Here is a 24,697-nt window from a genome sequence, read left to right as displayed (position 1 = left end):
ACCTCAAATCCATTTTAGAGAAGACTGAGGATCCAGCGAGCTGATCATACAGGTCGTTGATCCTGGGGAGCGAATACTTATTCTTAATTGTGACCAGGTTGACTGGTCGATAATCTACAACCATCCGGTCCGTACCATCCTTCTTCTTGACGAAGAGGACAGGGCAAGCCCATGGAGATGAACTAGGTCGGATGAAACCCTTCTTCAAGGACTCATCGAGTTGTTTCTTGAGCTCGGCTAGTTCTAGTGGTGCCATCTTATAGGGTCTTCTAGCAATCGGAACAGTTCCTGGAATGAGATCTATTACGAACTCAACATCCCTGTCAGGTGGAACACCTGGCAATTCCTCTGGAAAGACATCCAGAAAATCACGGACTACCGGAACGTCCTCAAGGTCTGGCAAAGGACTGGCGTTAAGCGAATATAGCTGTCGCTTGGCTATTCGGGTCAAGACATTGACTATCTTCCCCGAAGGATGGGTGAGTTGAACAGTCCTAGAGAAGCAATCAATTTTGGCATGATGGGCTGACATCCAGTCCATCCCCAAGATGATATTAATATCCGAAGATTTGAGAGCTATTAAAGATGCGAGAAAAACAACTCTGTCGACTTGAATTTCATTCCCATGGCTTACTCTAGAAGTTTGCCATTTGGATCCCGGGGTTTGAATTACCATAGAGGTGGGCACCTCACAGAATGTGGTGTTATGCAGTCGAGCATAGCTCTCGGATATAAATGAATGAGATGCTCCTGTATCGAAAAGAACAGATGCCGGGTGGCAATTAACAAGGAGCATACCAAGAACGACGTTGGGATCCTCTTGAGCTTCTTCGGCAGAGATACAGATGACATGGCCACGTGCAGCGGTGGCCGGCTTAGCGTGGAACACTTTCCCTGTCGGCTTGCCACGGCCAACAACTTTTGCAGATTGATTGGGGTTGGTCTGGGGGCACTGATGCAGATAATGGCCCGATTCCCCACACTTAAAGCAGGTCACAGAGCTGGTACGTGGAGGAGTATTGTTGGTTGGACCACCATAGGGCTTGGTTGGTGCAAACTGTTGAGCGGGGCGAGGCGTCTGGAAGGATGGCCTCGGTGTGAACCTGGGTGGCAGGGCAGTGTTAGGCACCCACACGCGGCGCTTCTGAGGACCAGCACCGGATGAGGAACCCATATCACGGCCATGCTTGCGTGTTGCCTCATAGTCAGTCTGACCGGTCTCAGCACTGATGGCTTTGTTAACAAGCTTCTGGAAAGATGTGCACTCATGCAAACGGAGGTCGCGGCGAAGCTCAGGACTAAGTCCCTTACGGAACCTTGCTTGCTTCTTGGCATCAGTGGAAACTTCCTCAGTTGCATATCGTGCAAGGTTACCGAACTCCCTGCTGTAAGCATCCACAGAGAGTCGACCTTGAGTGAAACTGCAGAACTCCTCACGTTTACGGTCCATGAGACCCTCCGGAATGTGATGTTCACGGAAAGCCTCGCTGAATTCAGCCCAAGTAGTGACATGGCCCGCTGGGCGCATAGCTCCATAGTTCTCCCACCATAGACTGGCGGGGCCTTCAAGATGATATGCAGCAAAGGTGACCTTGTCAGCCTCAGCTACTAGCGCAGAATGCAGTTTGTGAGCAATACTGCGAAGCCAGTCATCAGCGTCGAGAGGCTCGACGGAGTGGTGGAAAGTGGGTGGATGTAACTTGATGAAATCACTAAGTGACACCAAGTTATTCCGCTGATGGTGTGCCGTGTTTTGCTCGATGCGCTCCAACAAACGGTTAGTCTCCCGCTTGTTTCTCTCGGCTTCCAGCATAACTTCGGCCAGAGAGGGAGGGTGAGGCAGGTTTGCATTCCTGACTTCACTGCCTTCGGCCTGCTCTTGGGAGCAGGGTTATTGCGCGTGTTGACCATCCTAGGTAAACAAGACAATGATTTAGTCCAGAATGATAGGATTTGACATAGAAATGTAGAGCGTAAGGAATAACTCGGAATGCAAGACGATCATCCGTATGACATGATAGATACAGAAACTGCTTCTTTTATTCCATCGTCATACACACCATACAAAGTTTAGTACAGAACCAAACCAAGTACTACTATGGTGAAAAGAGGATTACATCTCATCGGAGGCACTCCGAGCTCCTATACATTATTTTTCTACACCTCCGGAAGGCGGTACAAGCTAGGCCATATCCCACGAGTCACGCAGGACGGTGGACGATACAGCTAGTACGAAACTAGTGATACTACTACTAACTCAGACCGATCCGTAGTGGTCCTCATAGAAGTCACCTCCATAGCCTGGAAGCTCAACGTGATCATCCGGAAACAGTCGGTCCCGCGGAGGTTGTGGACCATAGGGGCTAGGATGAGGTCTTGGACCAATGAACGGTGGCCTGCGGGGACCACGAGGTGGGGTGATGCCTCCTACATCACGCCAATCCATCACGTCTGGCAGAGCAGATCTCACAGGATAGAGATCTCTCATATCCATATATCCCGCTTGCACGGCCGGTGCAAACCGAGTCAACGTGGCCCAATGATCGGCACGAGTATTGAAAAGCTCTAGCCTCAAGGCCCGATTTTCACGGTCCTTGTCTTCAAGCAACTGAGCAGTGGTGCGGATCTGTGAATCCTCCTGAGTGGAGTCAGCATAGATAGCCTGGAGATAACCTTGTGCTCCTGGAAGTGATGCTGGCATATACCGGAAGTCAGAGTCCCGAAATAGACCAGTCCTGACTCGCAAGATGGTCATCATAGAGTAGGCAGCATCCTGCACAGCCATCTCAATAGTAACCCCGAGTCCATAGGAGCAGTGAAGGGGCTCGGTGGATCCAGGATAAGATGGAAATATCCTGACAGTGCAAAGATATTGACTTTGATTAAAGTCTCAGAATTGCTCTTCGACCGTGTACTCAGGATACCAACGGTATCCAGCCTCAGTCATTACCCTGACCAACATGGCAGTATGGCTGGGTACATCTAGGCATCGAGTCAAGTGAACCACTTGATTCTGAGGACGGGTCGCCATCTGGAACAAGATAACACAAGACATTAAGATTCCTAGCAGAAATTGGACAGCATAACGGCTGTAAATGCTCAAAAAGGATTTTGAGGCATTTGACAAAGAATTGCATAGACACTCAACAACATCATATCAAGGTTCTGGGTCCATCTTAGCAACATAATGGGGTAATAGAGCTGAACCAGGATTGTATCCATCAAACCTATAAGGTACTACTGATTAGTAACACGTGAACCTGATAGAGAGAAGAGATCCTAATTCCTTAACCCCCGGTAGAAGAATGGACTGACTCAGATCAGAATGTCATGAGATAAAGGAGTAAAAAGAGCCTTACATTCCATCCCACAAACAATTCCCCTACATATAACTAAAGCATTTCTAAACTCAACATTGACCAGTTTGGCTTGGAGAACCTACAGGCAGTCCGGCTCTGATGCCAATGCTGTCAGGACCCCGACTCGATGCCACATTGATCTAGCATGTAACACTTCATATCACTTTGCGGCCTCACGCACGGTATCCCCACGGGTGTCGCCTTACCTGGCCCGGGACCGTTTGCGCCTTTTGGCTCACGTATATGATAGTGCCGCTAGCATCCATATGACAAAGAGCCCGGGCTGACATGGCTAGTCGTGAACCCAAAGTGGCACTAACTTACAGGGACAGGCATCCATGACCCAGCATCGAACATGTCGGTCATCAGCGAGTGAATCCAGGCTATAGCACTGGGCTAGCAGGACTCTGGTGAACCGGGCTGTAGCGGGCTAACAGGACTCCGGTATTCATCGCGTGACATTTCCCCGAAGGGACAGACACAGGAACGAAGAAGGACACATGCCGGCCAGCCTAAGTGTTCCGGAGCAGTAGCAAGCTACCATGGCTCAGTGGAGACACTAGGAGACATTTCCCGGTAAGAGAGGCTACTAAGGATAAACAACTAGATAGTCAGATCCCACACATACCAAGCATTTCAATAACATACACACAATATGCTCGATATGTGCAAATACAACATGGCATCACAACATGACTCTACGACTCAAGTATTTATTCAATAGGCTCCGAGGAGCGAGATATTACAAACATGGGTCTCATGACCCAACACTCAGAGCATACAAGTCAAAGCACATGCGGAAGCTAAACATGTCTGGGTACATACATCTACAAATGAAAAAGGCTGAGAAGCCTGACTATCTACCAGATCCTGCTGAGGGCACAAGATCGTAGCTGAGGTAACAAGCTAAACATCAAAGTCCACGTGGATCTACTAGTGAGACTGAAATCTCTCTGCAAAAACATAAATTAAGCAACGTGAGTACAAATGTACCCAGCAAGACTTACATCAGATCTAACTACATATGCATCATTATCAACAAGGGGATGGTGGGGTTTAACTGCAGCAAGCCAGCTTTGACTCGGTGGCTATCCTGAACTACGACTGCAAGTAACTCTTTTGAGGTGGCGCACACGAGTCCACATATTCACCATATCAATACACCACTATGGATCCGCTCCCGTCTCCCTACGAGAACGCCATCCATAGCACTCACGCTTATCTTGCGCATTTTAGGGTATCCAATTTCACTTGTCTATGAACTGTACAGGCAACCCAGAAGTCCTTTTCCGCGGACACGGCTATTCGAATAGATGATGTTAACCCTGCATGGGTGTACTTCTTCACACACGCTCTCACCACTTACCGCCGTTTACATGACATGTACTCGGCAACCTTCAAGCGGAAGCCCAGCGAGGGTGTCGGCCACGACCTGACTAACCACACAAGTCTCTCGTCTAGGTTTATCGCCTATTCGGGTTCCATCCGCAAGGAGATCCGGCCGGGGTGTCGCTCACGGCCCCAAACGATGTGTGCAGGGTTCCCAAGCCCACCATCCGGGTGCCACTTGGTACACCGGGCCACTGTGCCTAGTCTGTCCCAAGCCCACTTGTACCGGGTGCCACTTGGTAGACTAATAACACTACCTACAAACACCAGAAACTAGTTGCAACTCCTGGACAGAGATCAAGTTGATTAATAAGTCGAGAGAGCTTGGAGCGCCCGGAGCCCAATGTGTGGTAGTAACTGATCATGGATCACAAACACAGAACTCAGTTCCTGAGGACGGCTGCAATGAGACAACCCACCATGTACTCCTACATGGCCTCTCACCGCTACCTTTACCAAATCGTGTTCACACACTTAGCTTTCAATAGTAGGACATGTTCACACACCTCTGATTCATCCCTGATGAGTCAGACCTGACACAACTCTAAGCAATAGCAGGCATGACAAACAAGCATGAATGAGTAGGCACATCAGGGCTCAAACAACTCCTACTCATGCTAGTGGGTTTCATCTATTTACTGTGGCAATGACAGGTCATGCAGAGGATAAAGGGGTTCAGCTACCGCATCAAGTAACAGATGAATCGTTGTTGTCCTAATGCAGTAAAAGAGAGCAGGAGAGAGAGTGGGATTTTATCGAAATGAACAAGGGGGTTTTGCTTGCCTGGCACTTCTGAAGATAATATAGTTCTTCATTGGTGTCATCGAACTCATCATCGAGATACGCCTACCGAGAGGGGACAAATACCGGCAACAGAGAAGGAAACACAATCAATGCAATGCACAATATGATGCATGAATGTGACATGGCAATATGCTGTGGTTTGTGCTAATGCATCTAAAACCAGATTAAATGAAGTTGGTTTGAATCCAAGATTCAAATTCAAACTCCACATGTGGTTATTTAAATGCCATTAATTGAATTGTCCTAAACAGTAGCCATAAGTTGTTCCAACATGCATGGAAATGGTACAGATGGATAGATTGGATTTTTCTGATCATTTTTCATATATAATTTGGTTCATTTGGAGTTACGGTTGATTTTATATGAATTTTACAAGTTTTAAACATTTTCTGAAAATAATAAATCATTTAAGATTTATTTAAATTCCAGAAAGGAATTATTGCGTCAGCATGACCTCATAGTGACGTCAGCAGGTCAAAGGCGCCAGCCCAGGTCAAACCTGACGACTGGTACCCACGGGTCAGTGTAACAGGGCTGGTTTGGGTGGATGACATGTGGGACCAGGTCAACGCTGACTTGGTCAAAGTCAAAGCTGACACGTGGGGTCCGCTGGGTTAACACTAACCTAAACAGAAATTAAACTAACCTAAACAGGCACGGGGGCCCACATGGCAGTGGCTCTGGGGGGGGGTTACGGGGTCATTAGTGCTAACTAAACTGGGATTAGGCCGACGGCTCGTCACCGGCGAGGTCAGTGGCGGCGGAGCGCGTCGGGTTTCGCACACAGGCGACCATTTGGACGGCGGTTTGGTGCTACGCGTAGCTGGGGGTCGCGCGCATATGGTAGTGCAAGTGGGAGAAGCTGGGGTGGTCTGAGTCGACGGCGGCGAGCACGAGTGCAGCGGCTGGAGTTCGGGTGGTGGCGGGTTTGGCGCTACGGGCGGTGGTTTGGCGCGCTGGGGGCACTAGGGAGGAGCTCTTGCTTGTCCGCATCCAAAGGAACGGACGGGAGGCCGCGAGGTGGCCGGAGTTGAGCACAGCGTCCACCTCGGCAGCGGCCGGAGCTCGGGCGAGCTCGGGGTCGGTGTTAGGGAGCACGGCAGGAGGAGCTGGTGCATGCGTTCGGCTCCTGGGAGCACGGTGAGAACGGCGACACGCTCAAAAACGGCCGGAGGCAGCTCTGGCCGCGGCAGCGACATGGCACGGCGGCGGTGAGATTCGGGCACGGCGGAAGAGGCGGCTAGAGGGCGGGAACGAGCTCTAGGAGGAGGGGAAAAGGCGGCGGGGCTCACAGTGGATCGAACGGAGGGGTCGGCGAGCTCGGGGAAGCTTCTGCGACGGCGAATTGACGGCGGCGATCTCCGGGCACCGGAGATGAAGACGACGACGCTCCGGTCGACTGGGGCCTCCTCTGGTCGCGTGCGTCGGGTGTGTAGCTCCACGGGGTCGGGACGGAGCTCAGGGATGCGGAGAGGGAGCGAGGGGGTGGCTGTGGCCGCGGCGAACGGCGTCGGTGGCGACGAGCTCCGCTCGGGCAGAGAGGGAGAGAGAGAGCAGAGGAGAGGATGGGGACGAGAGAGTGAGCGAGGGGTTCCAGAAGGGGTGCGTGGCGTCGTCCAGACGCGTCGGGGCAGCGGTGTGAAGCAGGAGGTGGCGCGCGCGTGCCCACGCGCGGCGACCACACGCCCTCCTGCCTACTGGCAGGAGGTTGAAGACGGTGGGGGCGACTGCTGGGCTGGGCCAGCAGTGCTGGGCCGCAGCTGGGCCGCCAGGTAGGTCCAGGTAAGCGACAGGTAGGTCTTCTGCTCTTTTATTGTTTTTCTGTTTCTGTTTTTTCCACTATTTTGAATTTAAAACAATTCAAACAATGCCAAAAACTCCTCTGAATATTTTTATTTTGCTGGATGGACTTTTCCAAAAGCTCATAAAAAAATTTCAGGGGTATTTGAAATTATATTCTAATTATATGAACATAATTCAAATTCAAATAGCTAATGATTTAAATTCAAAGTCCCAAAATAAATCCTTTTAAAATGTTCATTCTTTTTGGTTTGGATCAAAACCCTTGCCAAAATATTAAACATCTATGAAGAGCATTTTGGAAACAATGAATGAGATTTTAGGGTTTTTGCCCAACTTTTATTTAAACATGATGCTAGCAAGATGCAAACACTAGGCAGCACCAGAAGCTAGGGATGTGACAACTCGCCCCCACTAAACAAGAATCTCGTCCCGAGATTCGAGACGTGAGGTAAGATGAAGGGGGATGCAAACTAACACAATCTTCACGATCCAGGTTGCACTTCATAGGGGCGTTGATTCGATCACCATCTTTGTCTCGTCGTCTTGCTCTAAGAACTCCAACTAACATGTCAAGAAGAGGAAAGGAAAACTCTAGAAGAATTAATCTTCTCGAAGATCGAACAACTCAGGATTAACTCATGGAATGAGACATAGCAACCTCTCTCGAGCTGAGTCACGAGGCACACATCTAGAGGGATGGAGTGGAACAGATGAAGAGGGTTCACTAGGTAGACAACAATTCCACGCTTAAAAGGGTGGTGAACGGTTGTCAACATAGTGAGGAGTTGAGTTGCCATGATGCCACAGCGGAACATCCTGGAGGAGGGTGATTCGTAGATTATTACCTTAAGTGGCAAAAAGAAATACCTTTGATATAGAGATCATTGAGACTCTCTATACCAGCCTAGGGCAAATCTCGAGCGATCGTTTGGAGGAGTTCGGTAGAATGGCATACTCGGATTAGAATGGATGATGTGGATTACCTTGTTGAGAACAACACAAGGAATGATTTTGCTTGCGCGTGTTCTCAAAAACTTGAGCATTTCCATATTCATCAAGGTTTTACCAATATCCGAGTCAAGGATCCTGGCAACACATCATACTACCATGATGAACAACAATGGATGATGCAGATGCAAAGGAGGATAACACTTCTCAAATTTCACCTTAGCAAGGCCAAGGAAACAAAATCTGGATGATCGACCGAGAGACATTTAGCACTCCGCTTCTAATGTTCTCCTTGATGTGTTAGCGTAATCCATAGATAATTATGGTTGATATTTAGACATCAAGTAAAAGGTCGGACTTCGGGAACACAAAAATCCATAAGGAACAACTAGGGAGTAGATCCTACGAAATCCTTATGGGGAGGTGGCCAACTTCCTCAATCAAGATACTACAACAAGAGGTCTTCTGGTTGGGTGTGTTGGCCACGACATCCACTTTACCGGGTTACCGAGAGACCATTATTATAGTTCTTGGGAAATGTTCCAACCATCATATCTTCCTGAGATTCAGATCTGGTTGGTGTTAGAATAATCCAGACTCATCAAGTCTAGGAAGAAAAATGAAAGTTTGCAACACAAATCGACGAGATGACGTTGCGAGATTCTCGGGAGATGAACTACGATAGCAAGCTCCAAAACATGAGCTGGTTCTGCTACACACGTGTGAACACGCTGTCCCAGACAAACATGATCACATGGTAGTCTTACAATAAAACACTACCGAGTTCTGGTGGGAAACCATCATTGCGGATAACGAAGTCCTTGTATAAGACCGGGTTAGCTCTTATGAAGGAATTCCTTTTCCTGGAACAAATCAGTCAGTGGCTTGGTGTGCTAGGGACACATATAGAATGAAGGTTGCAAGTCTCCACACCACAGAATACTTTGCACGTATGCATGAATAACTTGGGATGATTCCAAAGGACGCAAAAACAAACTTTCTCGAATTCACGGCGGCAACTTACATCAAATGCACGTGAATCAAAGGAAGTCACTTCTTTCATCCAACATATACTTCATGAACGGGGCATGAAGAAAATGCTTATACAAGTTTCCAACACTAGCTTATTGTTCAACAAAATCATGGAGGAGATAGGGATGTTGTCAATGGACTCAACAACAATTTATTGAGATTTCCATATAAATGGAATTCCATAATTATGTGAACAAGGTGATAGTATTGGTCAGACCCAAAAGACATAATGGTGTATGCTCGAGGAATCAACCACGAGTAAGACAACATTACGAACATCGTTGGTTCTGATTTGATTTGAGGATAGCCCACACTCAAACCAAAGTTTTGGTTAGGACGATAGGTCCAGCAATTGACCATGAGGATCAACCAATGAAGATATCATCTTTCTTCAAAACACACCAACACCAGGATATCCCTTTGGAATGAACTGAGTCAGAGAAGCTTTTATCTTCCAACTCTCCAAGTTGTTGTTTAGTTTATCCAACTAGCTCAGGGTATCCAACACGGATTCTTGGAGAAAGGGTGGTTTACAGGAATAAACCAACTTGATCACGAACTCAACATAGCGGTCAGGTGACAACCTGGTGATACTACCGAGAAGATATTCGGAAAATCATGAACCACCGATATGTTACTAAGATCGAGAACAATCTTGCTTTTCAGGGCAAGATGATATGATCAAAAGAGCGAGGGATTGGCACAATCCTAACTCATTGATCGAAGGGTGCACCGGAAATAAGGGCTAGGTAGCACGATTAGTCTTATAATGATAATTCAATAATCAGCACGCTAAGAATGAGGTTGTTGTCCATTTAACTACCAAGCAACGGAGTTGCTAGGCGTATAGGTTTCACACATCATGATTCACTTGTCAGCAGTCCGGTTGCAACAACACGGGAACCGAGAAATGAATAATGATGGAGAGAGTATCACTGTATCAAGAGTTCATAGGATGGTGTGCAATTCCCATGATATTATTGATATAAAGATGGTAATACTCCAAGGTGGAGCAGAACAAAAGCTGGATTAGTATTTGATCTGCGGAGCACAACTGCTTTGACCCAATCTTGGATAGGGATGAGGTACTGGAGTTTGTTTCTCCTAGTCATTCTGGAATAGAATGGTTGATGACCCACAAGAGTAATAGGCATTGATGAACGAATGCACACATACTCTTGACTATCGACTGATAGACGAAGGTCAGAAAACAACTAAGGAGGGACAACCCAAACAAACATATGATTTTCTGAGTTGTGGATGCATGGACTAGCATGTCGAACGAGTTCAACATATTTCTTCCGGATAACCCATGCAGAAAGGTTGAACTGGCAGAGTCACAATATAGAATGGAGAACTCATCAAGAGCACTCTGGTTGTGATCTTTCGGTTCAACGAGGAACTTCTGCCATAAATAGTTCATGGTATTGGAAGAAGGAAATACCATGGACCTCGAGGACTATCGCAAAGGTTACTAATATCTTAAAGGAACTAGCAAATACTAACAACATGAAGTAGGGTGAATCTTGGGTTCAAAACCCAGGAGTAGAATGCCTACTAACTAGGTGGCATCATGGGATGCTTTCAAGAATGATGGCCAGAATCATCACACTGGGAACACAAAGCATGGCTGGATTACTAGGTGATACTCTAGGTACCTAGGGTCATAATAATAACTCCAACATATACGTCGAGGCAATAGAGTACCTCAACTCACTGATTAGTGTGCTTAATCTGGCCCAAAAGGACATCAGGAACGGGAGGAAGGGATTTGCAAATGCATCAGACTGTTTAGAAACCTGGGATGACTCGGGCAGCATAACGACTGTAAATGCTTGAAAGATTGGATACATGCTACAAAAATGGTGGCATAGCCACTCAGAGGCACAATATCAAGGTTTCGAGATCAACAGTTAACATACAGAGGTAGTAGAAGCTGAACTGAGGCTTGAATCACCAATCTTATAAGTCTACGGATTAGTAACACGTGATCCTGATAGAAAGATGAGAAAGCCTAGTTCCTTAACCCCGCAGGAAAGTTAAGATGACTCAGATCAGAAGGCATAAGGTATAAGGAGTAAAAAGAGCCTTACGTTCCATCCCACAATCAATTCCCTTATATAACTAAAGCATTTCTAGACTCAACTTCGACCAGTTTGGCTTGGTAATCCTACAGGCAGTCAGGCTCTGATACCAAAGCTGTCAGGACCCCGATCCTGAGTCACACCGATCTAGCATGTAACACATCATATCACTTTGCGGCCTCACGCACGGTATTCCCACGGGTGCCACCTTACCTGGCCCGGGGCCATTTGCGTCTTTTGGCTCACGTATATTATAGTGCCGCTAGCATCCATATGACAAAGAACCCGGGCTGACATGGCTAGTCGTGAACCCAAAGTGGCACTAACTTACAGGGACAGGCATCCATGACCCAGCATCGAACGTGTCGGTCATCAGCGAGTGAATCCAGGCTGTAGCACTGGGCTAGTAGGACTCCGGTGAATCGGGCTATAGCGGGCTAACAGGACTCCCGTATTCATCGCGTGACATTTCCCCGAAGGGACAGACACAGGAACGAAGAAGGACACATGCCGGCCAGCCTAAGTGTTCCGGAGCAGTAGCAAGCTACCATGGCTCAGTGGAAACACTAGGAGACATTTCCCGGTAAGAGAGGCTACTAAGGATAAACAACTAGATAGTCAGATCCCACACATACCAAGCATTTCAATAACATACACACAATATGCTCGATATGTGCAAATACAACATGGCATCACAACATGACTCTACGACTCAAGTATTTATTCAATAGGCTCCGAGGAGCGAGATATTACAAACATGGGTCTCATGACCCAACACTCAGAGCATACAAGTCAAAGCACATGCAGAAGCTAAACATGTCTCGGTACAGACATCTACAAATGAAAAAGGCTGAGAAGCCTGACTATCTACCAGATCCTGCCGAGGGCACAAGATCGTAGCTGAGGTAACAAGCTAAACGTTGAAGTCCACGTGGATCTACTAGTGAGACTGAAGTCTCTCTGCAAAAACATAAATTAAGCAATGTGAGTACAAATGTACCCAGCAAGACTTACATCAGATCTAACTACATATGCATCATTATCAACAAGGGGATGGTGGGGTTTAACTGCAGCAAGCCAGCTTTGACTCGGTGGCTATCCTGAACTATGACTGCAAGTAACTCTTTTGAGGTGGCGCACACGAGTCCACATATTCACCATATCAATACACCACTATGGATCCGCTCCCGTCTCCCTACGAGAACGCCATCCATAGCACTCATGCTTATCTTGCGCATTTTAGGGTATCCAATTTCACTTGTCTATGAACTGTACAGGCAACCCAGAAGTCCTTTTCCGCGGACACGGCTATTCGAATAGATGATGTTAACCCTACAGGGGTGTACTTCTTCGCACACGCTCTCACCGCTTACCGCCGTTTACACGACATGTACTCGGCAACCTTCAAGCGGAAGCCCAGCGAGGGTGTCGGCCACGACCTGACTAACCACACAAGTCTCTCGTCCAGGTTTATCGCCTATTCGGGTTCCATCCGCAAGGAGATCCGGCCGGGGTGTCGCTCACGGCCCCAAACGATGTGTGCAGGGTTCCCAAGCCCACCATCCGGGTGCCACTTGGTACACCGGGCCACTGTGCCTAGTCTGTCCCAAGCCCACTTGTACCGGGTGCCACTTGGTAGACTAATAACACTACCTACAAACACCAGAAACTAGTTGCAACTCCTGGACAGAGATCAAGTTGATTAATAAGTCGAGAGAGCTTGGAGCGCCCGGAGCCCAATGTGTGGTAGTAACTGATCATGGATCACAAACACAGAACTCAGTTCCTGAGGATGGCTGCAATGAGACAACCCACCATGTACTCCTACATGGCCTCTCACCGCTACCTTTACCAAATCGTGTTCACACACTTAGCTTTCAATAGTAGGACATGTTCACACACCTCTGATTCATCCCTGATGAATCAGACCTGACACAACTCTAAGCAATAGCAGGCATGACAAACAAGCATGAATGAGTAGGCACATCAGGGCTCAAACAACTCCTACTCATGCTAGTGGGTTTCATCTATTTACTGTGGCAATGACAGGTCATGCAGAGGATAAAGGGGTTCAGCTACCGCATCAAGTAACAGATGAATCGTTGTTGTCCTAATGCAGTAAAAGAGAGCAGGAGAGAGAGAGTGGGATTTTATCGAAATGAACAAGGGGGTTTTGCTTGCCTGGCACTTCTGAAGATAATATAGTTCTTCATTGGTGTCATCGAACTCATCATCGAGATACGCCTACCGAGAGGGGACAAATACCGGCAACAGAGAAGGAAACACAATCAATGCAATGCACAATATGATGCATGAATGTGACATGGCAATATGCTGTGGTTTGTGCTAATGCATCTAAAACCAGATTAAATGAAGTTGGTTTGAATCCAAGATTCAAATTCAAACTCCACATGTGGTTATTTAAATGCCATTAATTGAATTGTCCTAAACAGTAGCCATAAGTTGTTCCAACATGCATGGAAATGGTACAGATGGATAGATTGGATTTTTCTGATCATTTTTCATATATAATTTGGTTCATTTGGAGTTACGGTTGATTTTATATGAATTTTACAAGTTTTAAACATTTTCTGAAAATAATAAATCATTTAAGATTTATTTAAATTCCAGAAAGGAATTATTGCGTCAGCATGACCTCATAGTGACGTCAGCAGGTCAAAGGCGCCAGCCCAGGTCAAACCTGATGACTGGTACCCACGGGTCAGTGTAACAGGGCTGGTTTGGGTGGATGACATGTGGGACCAGGTCAACGCTGACTTGGTCAAAGTCAAAGCTGACACGTGGGGTCCGCTGGGTTAACACTAACCTAAACAGAAATTAAACTAACCTAAACAGGCACGGGGGCCCACATGGCAGTGGCTCTGGGGGGGGGGGTTACGGGGTCATTAGTGCTAACTAAACTGGGATTAGGCCGACGGCTCGTCACCGGCGAGGTCAGTGGCGGCGGAGCGCGTCGGGTTTCGCACACAGGCGACCATTTGGACGGCGGTTTGGTGCTACGCATAGCTGGGGGTCGCGCGCATCTGGTAGTGCAAGTGGGAGAAGCTGGGGTGGTCTGAGTCGACGGCGGCGAGCAGTGCGGCGGCCGGAGTTCGGGTGGTGGCGGGTTTGGCGCTACGAGCGGTGGTTTGGCGTGCTGGGGCACTAGGGAGGAGCTCTTGCTCGTCCGCATCCAAAGGAACGGATGGGAGGCCGCGAGGTGGCCGGAGTTGAGCACGGCGTCGACCTCGGCGGCCGCCGGAGCTCGGGCGAGCTCGGGGTCGGTGTTAGGGAGCACGGCAGGAGGAGTTGGTGCATGCGTTCAGCTCCTGGGAGCACGGTGAGAATGACGACACGCTCAAAAACGGGCGGAGGCAGCTCTGGCCGCGGCAACAACATGGCACGGCGGCGGCGAGATTCGGGCACGGCGGAAGAGGCGGCTAGAGGGCGGGAACGAGCTCTAGGAGGAGGGGAAAAGGCGGCGGGGCTCACAGTGGATCGAACGGAGGGGTCGGCGAGCTCGGGGAAGCTTCTGCGACGGCGAATTGATGGCGGCGATCTCCGGGCACCGGAGATGAAGACGACGACGCTCCGGTCAACTGGGGCCTCCTCTGGTCGCGTGCGTCGGGTGTGTAGCTCCACGGGGTCGGGACGGAGCTCAGGGATGCGGAGAGGGAGCGAGGGGCTGGCTGTGGCCGCAGCGAACGGCGTCGGCACGGGTGTCATCTTACCTTTGCCCGGGACCGTTTGCGCCTTTTGGCACACGTATATGATAGAGTCGCTAGCATCCATATGGTAAAGAGCCCGGGCTAACATGGCTAGTCGTAAACCTAAAGTGGCACAGACTTACAGGGACAGGCATCCATGACCCAGCATCGAACGTGTCGGTCAGCAGCAAGTGGACCCGGGCTGTAGCACTGGGCTAGCAGGACTCCGGTAAACTGGGCTGTAGCGGGCTAACAGGACTCCGGTATCCATCGCGTGACATTTCCCCGAAGGGACAGACATAGGAACGAAGAAGGACACATGTCGGCCAGCCTAAGTGTTCCGGAGCAGTAGCAAGCTACCAAGGCTCAGTGGAGACACTAGGAGACATTTCCCGGTAAGAGAGGCTACTAAGAATAAACAACTAGATAGTCAGATCCCACACATACCAAGCATTTCAATCATACACACAATATGCTTGATATGTGCAAATACAACAAGGCATCACAACATGACTCTACAACACAAGTACTTTATTTAAGGCTCAGAGAGCCATACATAGCATACACACAAGTACGGGTCATAAGACCCAGCATTCAAGTCATACAGACATACAAGCCAACAGCGAAAGTATCTTGTCTCAGTACAGACAACTAGTGAAATAAAAGGGGCTTGAGAAAGCCTGTCTATACTACGTAGTCCTTTACAAGCTCAGGATCACCACCTGGGCCTCAGTCTACTCATCGATGTCAATGTCTATGAAGAACCCATCAGAAGGGGTTGCATCGTCTTCTGAAAAATGTAAATTATAGCAACATGAGTACAAAGGTATCCAGCAAGACTTACATCAGATCCTACATACATGCATATTATCAAGAAGGGTTGGTGGGGTTATTGCAGCAAGCCAGCTTTGACTCTTGGCTAAGCTATCCTACGATACACCAACTTGAAATGGTTTTGCGCACACGAGTCCGCTACTCACCACTTCAATACACCCCCGAGGATCCACCTCCGCCATCCTACAGAAGAGCCATCCTCGGCACTCACGCTTATCTTGAGATTTTTAGCAGTATCCATTTACTTGTCTATGAACTGTATAGGCAACCAAGTAGTCCTTTACGGCGGACGCGGCTATTCGAATAGATTATGTTAACCCTGCAGGGGTGTAATTCTTCATACATGTTTCCACCACTTAGCGTCTGCACACGACATGTGCTCGGCAGACTTCAAGCGAAAGCCGACGTGGGTGTAGACCACGACCTACCTAAACACCTAAGTCTCTAGTCCAGGTTTATCGCCTATCCAGGTTCCATCCGCAGGGAGTCCGGCCGAGGTTTCCCATACGGCCCCGAACGATGTGTACAGGGTTCCCGAGATACCTAACGGGTATCCGGTACACCGTGCCACGTACCTACCGCATCACAGCCCACCCCTATGGTCAGCGCTGTCCACGGCCTCCAGTAGGCTACAAACACTAGAAACTACTTGCAACTCCCGGACAGAGGACTAAAGTGAATAAGAAGTCGAGCGGGGTCATATTTCAGGGCCCAATGCATGGTAGTAGCTGTATCTTAAATCACACATACAGATCTCAGTGCTTAAGGTCGGCTTCAATGAAACAACCCACCATGTACTCCTACATGGCCTCTCATCGATACCTTTACCAAATCGTGTTCACCACATCACTCTCATTACCGGCATGATCATTTCACTCTAGACCATCACCCAGATGAACCAGACCTGACACGACTCTAAGCATAGCAGGCATAGCAAGGTAGGAACATCACACACACATGGCTCAATCAACTCCTACATATGCTAGTGGGTTTCATCTAGTTACTGTGGCAATGACAGGTAATGCAGAGGAAATGGGTTCAACTACCGTAGCACACAGCAGTTTGAAACGTGTTGTCTTAATGTAGTAAAAGAGAGCAGGAGCGAGAACATGGGATTGTATCGATATGATCAAATGGTTGGTTGCTTGCATGATGGGTCGATGCACTGATATTGTTCTTCGTTAGGGTAATCACGGTACTCCTCGGAGGCAGAACCTGCCGCAAAGAACACCGATACACAACCATCACCAAACAATGTGCGACAATATGATGCATGCATGTAACATGGCAATATGAGTGTGTTGGGCTAATGCAAATAAGACCAGATGGGTTTGAACCAATTTGAACCAAAGATTCAATTTTCAAACTCATAAATGGCCCTTTAAAGTGCTTTTTCTTGTTCTGCCCTAAATATCAAGTTAGCTTGTTTAAACATGCATGAAACCAGTACAGATGGATAGATTGGATTTTTCTGATCATTTTTCATATATAAAACTTTGCATTTGGAGTTACAGATTAATTTCTATGATTTTTTGAAGTTTGGGTTATTTTCTGGAATTTATAAATCATTCTGGATTTATTTTAATTCCAGAAAAGGATTACTACGTCAGCATGAGGTCATGCTGACCTCAGCAAGTCAACAGAACGGTCCAGGTCAAACTAACCAGTGGGTCCCGCATGTCAGTAGTTTAATTAACTAACTAAAATTAGTTTAAACTAATCGGGGTTAATTAGCAGAGGGGGCCCCACTTGTCATTGACTCAACAGAGTCAACCAGGGCCCACCCGTGGTCAAAGTCAGGTCAAACACGCCGGCGTCTAACCGCCGACGAGCCCGACGCGGCGGCGGAAGTGGTTTTGGCCGTTCCGGCCACCAAATGAGGCGCGGAAGGCATCTAAGTGGAGCTAGGGATGAACCGCAGCTCTTGGTGGAGTTAGTTGGGGTCGGGGTGGCCGGAGTCGGCGCCGGCGACGACCTAGGCGGCCGCCGGAGTTCGGGTGGAGACGAACTCGGGGCTAGGGTGTGCGGTGAGGTGCGGGGAGTGCGTGGTGCGTTTCTCCAATTTTTTCATCCGTTCACTATAAAAAATATTTTTCTTATATCCGAGGTGGTACTAAATTTTCGTGCTCCATCTGCTAAAAAATAAAAAGTTTTGTCCGGAATTTCGTACGTCGGCCGCGCGCACTAAGGCCCAGAAAAGCCACTCATATATATCCTGCGCACGCAGCTGGGAAACCTTATTTTTTACTCAGTGCGACATATAGTTGGAGCTTCCCATCGGTCGCTGGGCCGGCCCATTTTTATTTTCTGTGTGTTCTTTTTCTATTTTTATTTTTTCTCTTCCAATTTAATTTTTCCTTTTCCCATAAATTAATTTAATAAATTTCCCAAAATTTCGTTTTTGTACTATTTTTTGTTAAATCTTAGAATTTGAAAATTTGTTCCCACTTTCAAAAACATTTGGAAATTGAAATTTTTATTTTTATTCTAAATTTGTTGGAAAATAAAAAAAGTTCGCATTTAAAAAAAATTGTAATTTTTTCTAGATTTCTAAAATAAATTTCATTTAAAAAACAATAATAATTCGAAAAATATTCATTTTATCGAAATGTTCATAAATTCAAAATAATGTTCGTGATTAAAAGAACATTTTTGAAAATAGATTTGAATGTTCAAAACAAGTTCCAATTTTAAAAAATTGTTCATAAATTCAGAAAATGCTCGTTTCTCTGACTTAAAAATGGTCATGTTTTCAAAAAGTTTTTGTGAATTTAAAAAAATCTTTCTATTTCAAATTTTGTTTTCCTTATTCTTCAAATTATACTTTTATTGAGAAAAAAAATTCTCACATGTTCTAAAAAATATCAGGTCACCACAACCTCGACAAGGAGGCGGACCTGAAGGAAAAAAATGCACGAATTGAATAGTGGCCACCACTCCTACCAACCCCATTACTATAAAGATCTCACGGGCCAAACATGACCCATGAGAACACCACAACTCTCTGCTCTATCGCCCCACTATTGTGTGGAGACCGTTTTGATGGACACATCAATTATTTCTTCCGATGCTTCTCGCAAAAAAAGTCTCCCGTTGCAACGCACAGGCATATGTACTAGTATACATTAAAAAAAAACTAACAGACGGCACCTGCAAACATAACTCGCTGCATCCATCAAGTGTGCTTGTCAGGTAATATCATCTCAAGGCTTAACACTAATCTAAAGGAGCAAGAGTATCCAAGGTACATGAACCATGCAAAACCAACCCCAGTTACACTGCAAAATTATCCCATCTAGGACTGCATAGCGTCATCCACATCTGCTTCCCCTTGCACTTCACTGAACATGTACTGGAACTGGACTAATCCATCTGCTAGGAAATGAGAAATAGGATTCAGTCATCTATGTCAAGTAACCATGCTGTACTATTCAGTACGACAATATAGCATTGATGTACAATTCAAACCAAACAATAATTAATCATATGGGGTAACTGTGCTGCCCATAGCTTTGGTCAATGTAATTTGGGCGCTGGTTTATGTATGTTAATTTCAGCTGAACCTTTCATTTTCGAGGAATCCGCAAAAAACTGACTTTATGTGTTATTGGTTTCATTTTGAATGAAATGAAATTGGGAGCGTTGGCCCTTAATTCGAAAAAAGAAACATGCTGTCCAAAGAAAATTAGACAAAAAAAACTGAACAGAAGCATTGAATGAGGGAGAGAGCTACCACCGAGTGGGAACGGGCAGGCGGTGGCACAGCAGGGGACTCCGAGAGGAGGGGCGCGGGCAGCCTCTTCGTGCAAGAATTTGATCAGGGGAGGAGCCGATGGCTACGCTCTGTAGGAAAAAGAAATCCAATCAGTAGGACTTACAGAGTGGCAGGTGGGTAATTTTCGTGAATGCCCTCACTGCGATGGAAGCTGGGTTCCAGGTGCTGCAAAAAATACAGTATGCCAAAGTCGCTGCATTTGCAGATTCTGGGAGCTGGAAACATTTTTGGTTGGGATTCTGCTGTGGGAAAGCAGAAGCTGGCTGTAAAAGCCGAACCAAGCGGACCCTCAAATGACCAGGGTCATATACCACTGCTTCACATACTAAACTCAAATTAGTATCAGCACACGTGACCATAGAGTATGCTATTTATAGCACCCGATGCAAATAGACACAAAATCCTACCTACGATGACTATCCAGGAACAGGGAACGAAACTCAATTTCTGGATTCTACTTAGTTTTATGGGAATTGCTTCAGTGCACCAGTGCTAGCTGAAACCTTTACGAATTCACAATAAAACAAACCCCCTACAACATAATTATCATATTTAAATAGGGTTTTATCGTCAAATCCTGTGAAAATTATGCCATCCAGATCAGTAAAGCCAAAAGCCCCATCCTGTATTCTGTGCATGCTGGAAGTTTCGATCTTAATCTACTGCACCAACCCTGCACTCTCAGACCACTATAGATGATACTGCCACTAGCTAGATGCCCTCACCGTTCTCACAGATGGAGTTACTTATTTGACAGCCTCGTAACATACATATTTATGGAGAACAAACACAGTTTTCAACGACATTACTTTAAAATTGTTGCAGATATTCAAAAATCAGGATGACAGGCCTTGGGTGCATTTCATGGATTTGAACTGTTGTTTGACCATGAACAGCAAGGTGGAGCAGCCAGTGCTAGTACGAATGTGGAGAAGTTCAGAGAAGCTCATGAGCATTTTAAGCTCATGATTAGCATCACGCAAAGCCATAAAAAAAAGGGCAACCTGGTGCATGTAGCTCCCGCTTGCGCAGGGTCCAGGGAAGGGTCCGACCACTTTGGGTCTATAGTACGCAGCCTTTCCCTACATTTCTGTAAGAGGCTGTTTCCAGGACTTGAACCCATGACCTCAGAAATTGTAAAATGTAAGCTCAGAACAATTAATTAAAATGTATGTGTCGAGAATACTACCTGCGTCATGGGCAACTCAAAGCAGACATAGTTCCAGTAGTCAACTAACTTGTGATCATCAGGTACCACCTCCCTCGCCCTACCCGCACAAAATATTGCATAAGCATCAGCTGCGTACCTGCAGTAAGAATAACTTCTAGTTACTAATCAGACTGAAAAAGAAACACCATTGACAAATACTCCATATCCAACAAATGAATTGAGAGGGCAGCACTCACTTGCCGACGCCACAAAGCTGCGTAATATGGGTCCATTCATTTCCAACATACTGCTTGGACAATTTCTTGATATTGCGTGTCTTCACATGCTGCAACCCTAGAGGAGATAGATACTCCGCCATCTTGTCAGGATCAGCGTTAATTGCAGACCAAGGGTCAGGATAGCGTTCAAAGAAGCCCTCCAACATCCTCTTGACCTACATTAGTTAACAGAGGGGATTGTATTCTTGTATTTAAACTTGAAAATGGTATTGACGGTCAGGGAACTATTTCTTAAAACAAATGGAATACTAATCTAAGTTCAGCGCTACACTTACACAACACAAGACAAGCACGATAAATAAATAGGAACATACAACATGCAACAGGTAAATTTGCCTGTGCAGCAACATGGTTCTCCAAAGATCCATCGAAACGAAACAACAGTTCTCCTTGTATATATAAACTATAAAATGCATCTGACAATTCCAATTTGGTTATCCTCTGGACTTACAAATAGTGACAAACGGCATGATTGGCCAATTTTATATATGAAATAAGTGGGAACAAAGAACGATCACTAAGATTATTCAATCACTTTTACAGAAACACATGCAAGTTTATTTTGCTTTCATAGCTATCAGAACTCTCATCGGTCAAATTAGTAGGCAGGAATTCAGTTCAATGGTTTTGTTTCCAAAAGTTCATGAGGGAAGACAATTAATCAAACAATCTAGGAGCTTACCTGTATACCCTGTGTTAAGTTGAGGAACATGCAGATGAGCATAACCTTCCACGGGTCAGAGGCGTACTTCTCCTGCAAGAGATTATGAGGAGAGCGTGGCGGTGGTACCAGCTGGTCCAAGGGTACGCGCCGGTATTTGTCTGAGCGCTTCTCAGCAGTGGTAAACACTGGTCGTGGTTTCCTGATCCTCGTCTTCTTCTCAGGGGTTGTCTTTTCTTTTACATTTCGTTTCTTCTGTGAGCCTGAGGTGGAGCTTGAACCTGAATCTTTCTTCTTTGACTTGGACTGCACAGAATTGTTAGCCTTGAAAGCGTTGGAGGTTTCACTCGTAGTGAGCTCAGACAACTCAAATGGTAGATGATCAGTGCTTCTAGAAGGTTGGGGATTGAGATCTTGCCGAGCAGATCTGTAGCAGAACGGATCAAAGGATGCACCAGAAGGCGATGAATAATTGGGACTCTGCTCAGTGCAATTGGAAACCAAATCTTTGGGTGCCAAAAAGCCTTCAGTCAGCGTCTGCTCCTTTGTCATCTCCTTGAAGAGTTCGCATTTGCTGGGAGCACAGACATGGGCCTTCTTGCTGTTACTTTTTTCAATATTGTTAACCTTTGGAGCATCAGTTTCTTGGTCCTGTTCTGGTAGAGCTTTGGTTCCTTGTAGCTGAACACAGCAAGTCCGGCTGGAGTCAAATGGCAATCGTGACTTGCCAGATAGTCTCCTTTGCTTCTTCTCCCTTGTCTTGTTTTCAGGGTTTTCCTTTACTTCTACACTAACTTTCTCTTGTGATCCTGAACCTGAATCTTGCTGCTTTGTCTTGGACGCTAGAGTGGTGTCAGGCCTGGAAACTTCATTTGCAGCGAGCTGAGATGACTCAAATGATGAGTAACCTCGAGGTGGCAACCTGGTCAGACGATCAGGGGTTCTGGGAAGTGGGGGTTTGCGATCTTCGCAGACAGGGTTATAGCGAAACTGGTCAAAGAATGCACTGCAAGGCGATGAATGGTCAGCGTTCTGCTCTGTGCAACTGGCAACAAAATTGCTGAACGGCACAAAGCCTTCGGGCAGCGGCTGCGGCTGCTTTCTTGCCTCCTGGATGAGCTCACGGTTGTTGAGGACACGGACACGGGGTTTCTTGCCATTGCTTTTTTTAATACCCTTGCAGCCATCATTCTCTCCATCTTGTTTTGGTGGAGCTTTGGCTCCATGTGATTGAACACAGCGACTCTGGCCACGGTCAAGTGGTAATGTTGACTTGGCAGATGGTTCATGTCCCCTCCTCTGCTTCTGTTTCTTGGTCACCTTCACCTCCTGCTCCTGGATTGGGGTTTCGGCCGCAACAGATGTAGGAGATGACAGTATCTGCTCTACACGCTTGCGCTCCTTTTTAGTCATCATGGTCATGGCCTCCTCCCCCTGCTCTTCCGCCAGTGTAGGATTTTGAGCAAAAGACAGCGCATCCACCTTCTGCTCCTTACGCATCTTCCTCTTCCCCATCGTCACCGCCACCGCCGCCTCTCCCAACGTAAGAATTTTGGGAGCGGGCGACTGAAGGAATGGCGCAGCGAGTAGGGGCTTAGAGGCATGGCCAGGGTGAAGTGGCAATGGCGAGTTGCCGGATGGCTCCTGCCTTCTCCTCAGCTTCTGTTTCTTCACCTCCTGCTCCTGAATTGTAGTTTCTACAGCAACAGATGTTGAAGGAGGTGACAATATCTGCTCCACGCGCTTGTGCTTTTTCTTTTTTGTCACCATCATGGCCTCCTCCCGCTGCTCCTCTAAGGTAGGATTCTGGGCAAAAGGCAGCGCGTCCACCTTCTCCTCTTTATGCATATTCCTTTTTCTCATCATCGCTGCCGCCTGTTTGAGCGTTAGGATTTCAGGAGCGGCGGCTTGAAGGAATGGGACAGCGAGTGGGTGCTCGGAGACATGACTGTGGTGAAGTGGCAACGGCATGTTGCTGGATGCTTCCAGCCCCATCCTCTGCTTCTGTTTCCTGGTCACCTTCATCTCCTGCTCCTGAATTGGAGTTTCAGTAGCAACAGATGTTGAAGGAGATGAGAATATCTGCTCCACGCACTTGCGCTTTTTCTTCTTCTTCGCCATCATGGCATCCTCCCCATGCTCCTCTAAGGTTGGATTTTGGGCAAAAGGCAGCGCATCCACCTTCTGCTCTTTATGAATCTTCCTTTTCCTCATCATCACCGTGGCCTCTTCCAATGTTAGGATTTCGGGAGCGGGGGACTGAAGGAGTGAGGCAGCTAGTAGGGGCTCAGAGACATGTCCGGGGTGAAGTAGCAATGGCGAACTGTCTAATGGCTCCTGTGATTTGCCGGATGGTTCCTGGCCCCTCCTCCTTTTCTGTTTCTTTATCACATTCACCTCCTGCTCCTGAATCGGGGTTTCAGCAGCAACAGATGTAGAAGGAGATAGCAAAATCTGCTCCACACGCTTGCGCTCCTTCTTCTCCTTCTCCCCTTGCTCCTCTAAGGTAGGATTTGGGGCAAAAGGAAGATTCTGCTCTTTATGCATATTCCTCTTCCTCATCATCGCCGCCGCCTCTGCCAACGTTAGGATTTCGGGAGCGGGGGACTGGAGGAATGAGTTACAGGCATCGCCGGGGTGAAGTGGCAACGGCGAGTTGCCGGATGGCTCCTGCTCCATCCTCCTCTTCCGTTTCTTTGTCACCTTCTCCTCCTGCTGCAAGATTGGGGTTTTAGCGGCGGAGGACGGCATAATCTCCGCGTGCTTGCGCTCCTTCCGCCTTTGCTTCTTCTTCATCGACGCCATCCGGGCCTCCGCCTCCCCCTCCTTCAAATTATATTGTGGGGGAAGGA

At 47.2% G+C, this 24,697-nt stretch overlaps 1 protein-coding gene across 1 annotated transcript in view; it reads right to left on the bottom strand.

Moving 5' to 3' along the window:
• The window catches only part of LOC123108734 (microtubule-associated protein futsch), a gene marked incomplete in the record, with an annotated part of 38,137 nt that overhangs the window by 12,786 nt on the left and 654 nt on the right, over positions 1–24,697 (bottom strand). Inside the window, 1 exon segment of the mRNA XM_044530368.1 lies at positions 23,455–24,697. Within this exon segment, the coding sequence (XP_044386303.1) occupies positions 23,455–24,697 (1,243 nt within the window).

Source organism: Triticum aestivum, chromosome 1B, assembly GCF_018294505.1.
Source record: "Triticum aestivum cultivar Chinese Spring chromosome 1B, IWGSC CS RefSeq v2.1, whole genome shotgun sequence".
NCBI lineage: Eukaryota > Viridiplantae > Streptophyta > Magnoliopsida > Poales > Poaceae > Triticum > Triticum aestivum.
Note: the sequence above shows the minus strand (reverse complement) of the source record. Positions and strands in the feature narration are given on the sequence as shown.